Genomic DNA, 5,155 nt, shown 5'->3' with positions numbered 1-5,155 from the left:
GGGTGGTGATCCCCTGGGGCAGGTTGCCCCGAGAAGCTGTGGCTGCCCCATCCCTGGAGGTGTTCAAGGCCAGGTTGGACGGGCTTGGAGCAACCTGGGCTGGTGGGAGGTGTCCCTGCCCAGGGCAGGGGGTGGAACTAGATGATCTCTCTAAGGTCCCTTTCAACCTAAGCCGTTCTGTGATTCTGAGATTCTTTCTTGACATCTGTATGAGGGAAGGGCTCTTTTCTCAGCTCGCTGCAATATTCAACTTTTGAAAAGCCACCTCTCTCAGCTTCCAATGTGCAGGACCCTCGCTGAATAACTGAGGACATCTCAGGGACATTTTGGGGATACTTCTGTTTTAATGAGTCAATAAAAGTTGACTTTCATGTCCGCGTTCTCTGCCGAGGTCTCGCGGTAGTGGGGATCACGCTTGTCGCTGGCTGCTCTCCAAGAGGAGCCCGTTCCTCCTCCCGTCCGTCTCCCCGCTGCTTCCAGGTCGCAGACTCTTTTCCCGCAGCCTCTCCCCGGTTCCCGTGCCTGGGGCGGCAGCCTGGTCCCTCAGCTGCCCGGGGAGCAAACCCAGACGGGCCCTGCCTTCCCCCTCTGGGCAGGACGGCAGCAGGCCGACAGCCACCTCCTGGGGACAGCAGGGACGGAGAGGGGCGGCTGGTGGCCAGGGGAGTCCCGGTCACTTCTCTCCACTGTCCTCCAGCTGTGCTGGGGGTGCTGCCCAACGAGCAGTGTCTTCTTGCCCACCCTAGAAGAGAGAAAGGTGGTGAGGAATCATGCCGGGCATGGAGGCAGAGGGGGGGGGTTCTGGGGTCCAAACGGGGACTCGGAGCGAAGGGGCTTCGGGGTGTGCAAGCATCGGGTATCTCCAGGGCATATCTGGCATTAGCCCTTGTCCTCCACAAGCCCCGCAGGACACCCACCTCCCCTGGCCTCTTCCAGGCATGGGGGCCCTGTGCATCTCGGCCTCTGGGCCGGATCCCGCCTCTCCGCCTGCTTTCCCTCCCGGCAGTCCCGCGGGTGCACGGGAAGCACCAGCTTAGCCGGGCACATCTGCCCCCTGGCCAGGATCCCCCCAGGCCCCAGGGCCGATCCCCAGGAGGGCTCCCTTGCTGGGGGAGGGCGGTGGGGGGGAAACAGGCATGCCATGACTGTCCTCTGTAAAACAGACACCCTCCGTTCCCAGACAGAGGGGGAGCCGAGCAGGCTGATGGTCAGCTGTCTCGGTGCAGACAGAAGCCATGTGGCAATGTGCCGGAACACCTCCACAAGGCACAAAGGCACCACACCTCACGGGGAGTCAACCATTTGGTGTCAATCCCACTCCTCTTTAACAGCCCCGTCCAAACCCAAAATCAAGGAGAGGCCCTCACATCCCTCACCATCATCCCAACTCTCCCACACCACAGCATCTTGTCCTACAGATGCACCTCCTGAACAACGCAGCTTCGACGGCTGCAGAAGACAGCCCTGACCCGTCCCCATCCCTCCAAGCTCTGCTCGCCCTGCCCCACGCTCCTCCCAGTCCCACCTTTTCTTCCTGGTGCTCCTTACACCTCCATCAGCGTGGTGTGCCTCTGCGCGTCCTCCTCACACTGTTCCCCTTTCCTGGTGCTGCTGGGTGGGGGGCTGTCTACTATCCACAACCAGTCGCACTCGTCTATGATGCTGTTCCAGACGCTGGCCTTCACTTTGTACCAGGAGTGCCGGATGCGCTGCAGACTGAGCCCCTTCCCCATGCCGCGGAACTCCACCCGGGGCAGGGGCTCCATCCCAGCTCTCAGCAGCCGGTCCAGGGCCGCAGGGGAGAAGGGCTGTGCCCATGGGGGCAGGGGCCACGTGGAGACCCCGGTGGGGAGAGAACCCCCCTGCCCAGCTGGCTGCAGGCCTGCGCTGCTGCTCTCGCTGCATTGTGTCCATGCCTGCGAGCGCTCGCTGTCCCCGGGGCTCCTGGGCAGAGGCGCCTTGCAGTCCCTGCAGCATCTCTCAGGCGGTATTTCGGGAAGCCGATGGGTTCTCTCCCACATGCAGACCAGCTCCCCACCGAAGGACAGCTCAAAGCCCAGCACCAGTTCCAGCTGTAGGACCTCCTCGTGCACCAGGATGTCAACAGCGTAGAGGATGGCGACCAGCGTGGGCAGGTCCTCTTCTGCCGTGGGCTCGCTGCAGTGCGGGCAGCTGCCAGTGAAGCATTCACCACACTGCAGGCAGACGAGGTATACTTTCCGCACGGTTCTGCATAGAACTGGCGTGGCGCTGTCGGGAGCTTCCTTCAGCTTGTCCAGCAGCTCACGGCAGAGTTGGGTGATGCTCAGGGACTCCATCACCAATCTGGTGAGCTCCTCCTTCTCTTGACTGGAGGGCTGGTTCCCGAGGAGCTCTGAGCTGGTGTTGGCACTGACATTTCTGCCTTGAGCCATGTCTTCTGTCTTCCGGGGGAGCTCCCTTGCAGAAACCTCTTCCCTGCCGCACTCGCTTCCCCACCATCCTCCTCCATGGGGCTTCCCACACCTGCAGGGGGAAATACTGGCTGGATGGTGGTGGCTGCTGTGGGATGGCATGGACCCTCTCTCTGCCTTCTCCCAACCGTCTGGGGGTCTCCTGCCAGCTCTGGGATGCTCTGGGCGAGGAGGTGGGGTCTTGGGAATGAGGGGCATAGCAAGGGGCTGAGTGCCTTCCAGCCCAAGGAGAAATGGGCCAGCCCAGGCCAGTGGCTGAGGGCCGAGCGCTGTGGCCACCAGTGCGCTCTGTGGGAGGGGGGATCGGTGGGTTTCAGGAGAGGGCTTTGCCCTGGAAGCCTGCCATCCTCACAGGGGTTTGCCCTGGACCTCCCCAGGCCATCCCCCCTGCAGGGAAGGGCTCTTCTTACTCGTCCTTCATGCTCTCTGTAGACCCCTCCACATCTTCCAAGTGGGAGAAGACTCCTGGGGCGGGAAGCAGAAGGAGAATGAGCATGGGCAGCCATTGCAGAGGCCGTGCAATGGGTGTCGCTCGGCCAGGAGCTGCTGCGGAGCCCAGCGCAGATCTGGGATGGGGCTGCTCACCTTTCGTGTCGTTTTTTGTGCTTTTCTGACACCTTTTCACTGCAGAGGTCCCCTGCCCCTCGAAAGCAAACTCCATGGTAGTGTAAGCTTTATCCCCACAGCCAGGAGGGCCCGTGCCTGGCAAACAACAACCCTGAGAAGAGTTACTGGCGTTAGAGGGACAGGAGTGTCCTTGGCCCCAAGCTTGGTGCCCAAGCGGAGGTGGCTCAGTGGCTCCAGGGCAGGGGCTTGGCTGGGTGGCCAACGGCCACTGTTCACTGCTCCCTCTGAGCAACTACGGGGATGGGCTCTGGTCCCAGGCTACCCCTGCCCAGGGAATCTTTGGGGCGACGCCAAGACAGACGCCTACCTTGGCCTTGCTCTTAAGGCAGCAGATCCTGAAGATGACCAGAGTGATTATGGCAAACAAGCTGAGGATGCAGGGCAGCAAGGACACGCATAAGACCCAAAAGCCTGAGATGAAGAGCACCACCATCCACTGCTCCATCTTGTCCAGGTAGTGCCAGCATCTCCTGCAGGGTTCTGCATGATGCCGGGATGTGCAAAGGGGTCAACTGGGGAGGCCAAGGAACCCAGCTAGATCCCCTGAGGGGAGGAGAGGTTGGGGTGACACTGAAGCACCCCGTTCCTACCTTCTTCTTGTTTTTCTTTGCACTGCTGATGTTTCTTTCACATCCTTGGCCAGCAGCTTGCTTGCTCAATGTTTTGCAGTGCAAGTGGCACCTGACTCTCCCAGAAACCCACAATATAAGGGCCACCATTCTGATGCAATGGTGACATCACGTCACCTCACAGTGGCTGCCATGGAAACCCAGGGCTGAGCTGGTGTGGGAGACTGTGAAGCCATCAGGGAGCAGCTGCCCCAGAGAGGTCCCGTGTCCTGGTTCGGGAGGACAGGGCACCCTAGGACATAGCCCAGGGCCAGCCGGGGAGCAGGCAGGGAAGGTCCCTCTGCGCCACCCACCTCCATCCCTAGGCCAGGATGAGCCACTGTGATGGCTGCCTGGTCCTGGTGGCACCAGGGCTGCTCTGGCACCCCGTGGGGCCTGGGGGACCTGCTGATCCTGCTAGGGGACTTCTGCTGGACATCTGCTTGAAAAGTGACCCAGAAAGCTTCAAGCAGTCTAGTAGACTCTTGGTGCGCATTAAGGATAATTTCATTAAACTGAAAGAGGGCACATTAGATCGGCGATAATGAAGAAGTTCTTTACAAGGGTGATGACTGTCATTGTTTGAGAAACCCATAACAATTTATTGTCGTTTACACAATCATTCTGTCACCCGATGACCCCTCCCCACCCGGGAAAGGGAATTGGGAAAAAACAAAGAAACCCGGGAGTTGAAGCATAAACAGATTTAATAGAGTAAGATTAGATAACTAACATTAATAGCACTAAAGAACCAATATTGATCCCAATACCAATATGGAATGTGCAAAGATTATACTCAGACAATTATATTGGGAAGAAGCTGTGCACTCCCAGCAGGGGACAGCGAATGTGGAACACTGCGAGCGCTACGGCTTCGGGAGGAAAGGAAGGGCTCAGGGCTCCGGAACACTAAGTTCTCAGGGTCGCAGCCATCAAGGGAGAGAGAGAACTTCGCAGCAAACTTTCTAATTTATATTGAATGTGATGTCAAGCGCTCAGATCTCGCTCCTCCTCATCCCCGCGCCAGGCGAGCTCGAAAACACTGAGACCTTGAAACCCACATACCATAACTGGCTATAAAGTAAATATTTTCACAAATTCAGACACTCAAGTCTTCTAAAAGTGCGGTCTTCCCAGGTATTAGAAGAGAAATTAGTCCTGTGTCACTCAAACCAGGACAATGAGACATGGGAAAAGGTTGTCCAGAGAAGCTGAGGTGGTCCCACACCTGGAGGTGTTCGCCCAAGAAGTCCCTTGCCCAGCCCAGCCCAGCTGTCCCCCTCCTGGTGCCTTGGCCCAGCCACAGTGGGTTCCCTCAGCCCAGCAGAGCTGAGATCCTACCAGGGGCAGTTGCACAGGACAGCGTCCAGGCGGGTTTGGGATGGCTCCAGAGGGGGAGACTCCCCCACCTCTCTGGGCAGCCTGTGCCACTGCTCTGCCACCCTCACAGCAGAGAAGGCCCTCCTC

General features: G+C 59.0%; 1 protein-coding gene across 1 annotated transcript in view; it reads left to right on the top strand.

The window, feature by feature from the left end:
* Positions 1 to 3,421: 3,421 nt before the first annotated feature.
* Positions 3,422 to 5,155, top strand: part of DRC1 (dynein regulatory complex subunit 1) — a 30,108-nt gene continuing 28,374 nt past the window's right edge. The window contains exon 1 of the mRNA XM_009895467.1: positions 3,422 to 3,534. Within this exon, the coding sequence (XP_009893769.1) occupies positions 3,422 to 3,534 (113 nt within the window). The remainder of the gene's footprint in view (positions 3,535 to 5,155) is intronic.

This window comes from Charadrius vociferus, unplaced genomic scaffold (assembly GCF_000708025.1).
Source record: "Charadrius vociferus isolate BGI_N301 unplaced genomic scaffold, ASM70802v2 scaffold41, whole genome shotgun sequence".
In the NCBI taxonomy this organism is placed as follows: Eukaryota; Metazoa; Chordata; class Aves; order Charadriiformes; family Charadriidae; genus Charadrius; species Charadrius vociferus.
The sequence above is the reverse complement of the archived record's forward strand: the minus strand, read 5'-3'. Positions and strand labels throughout refer to the sequence as shown.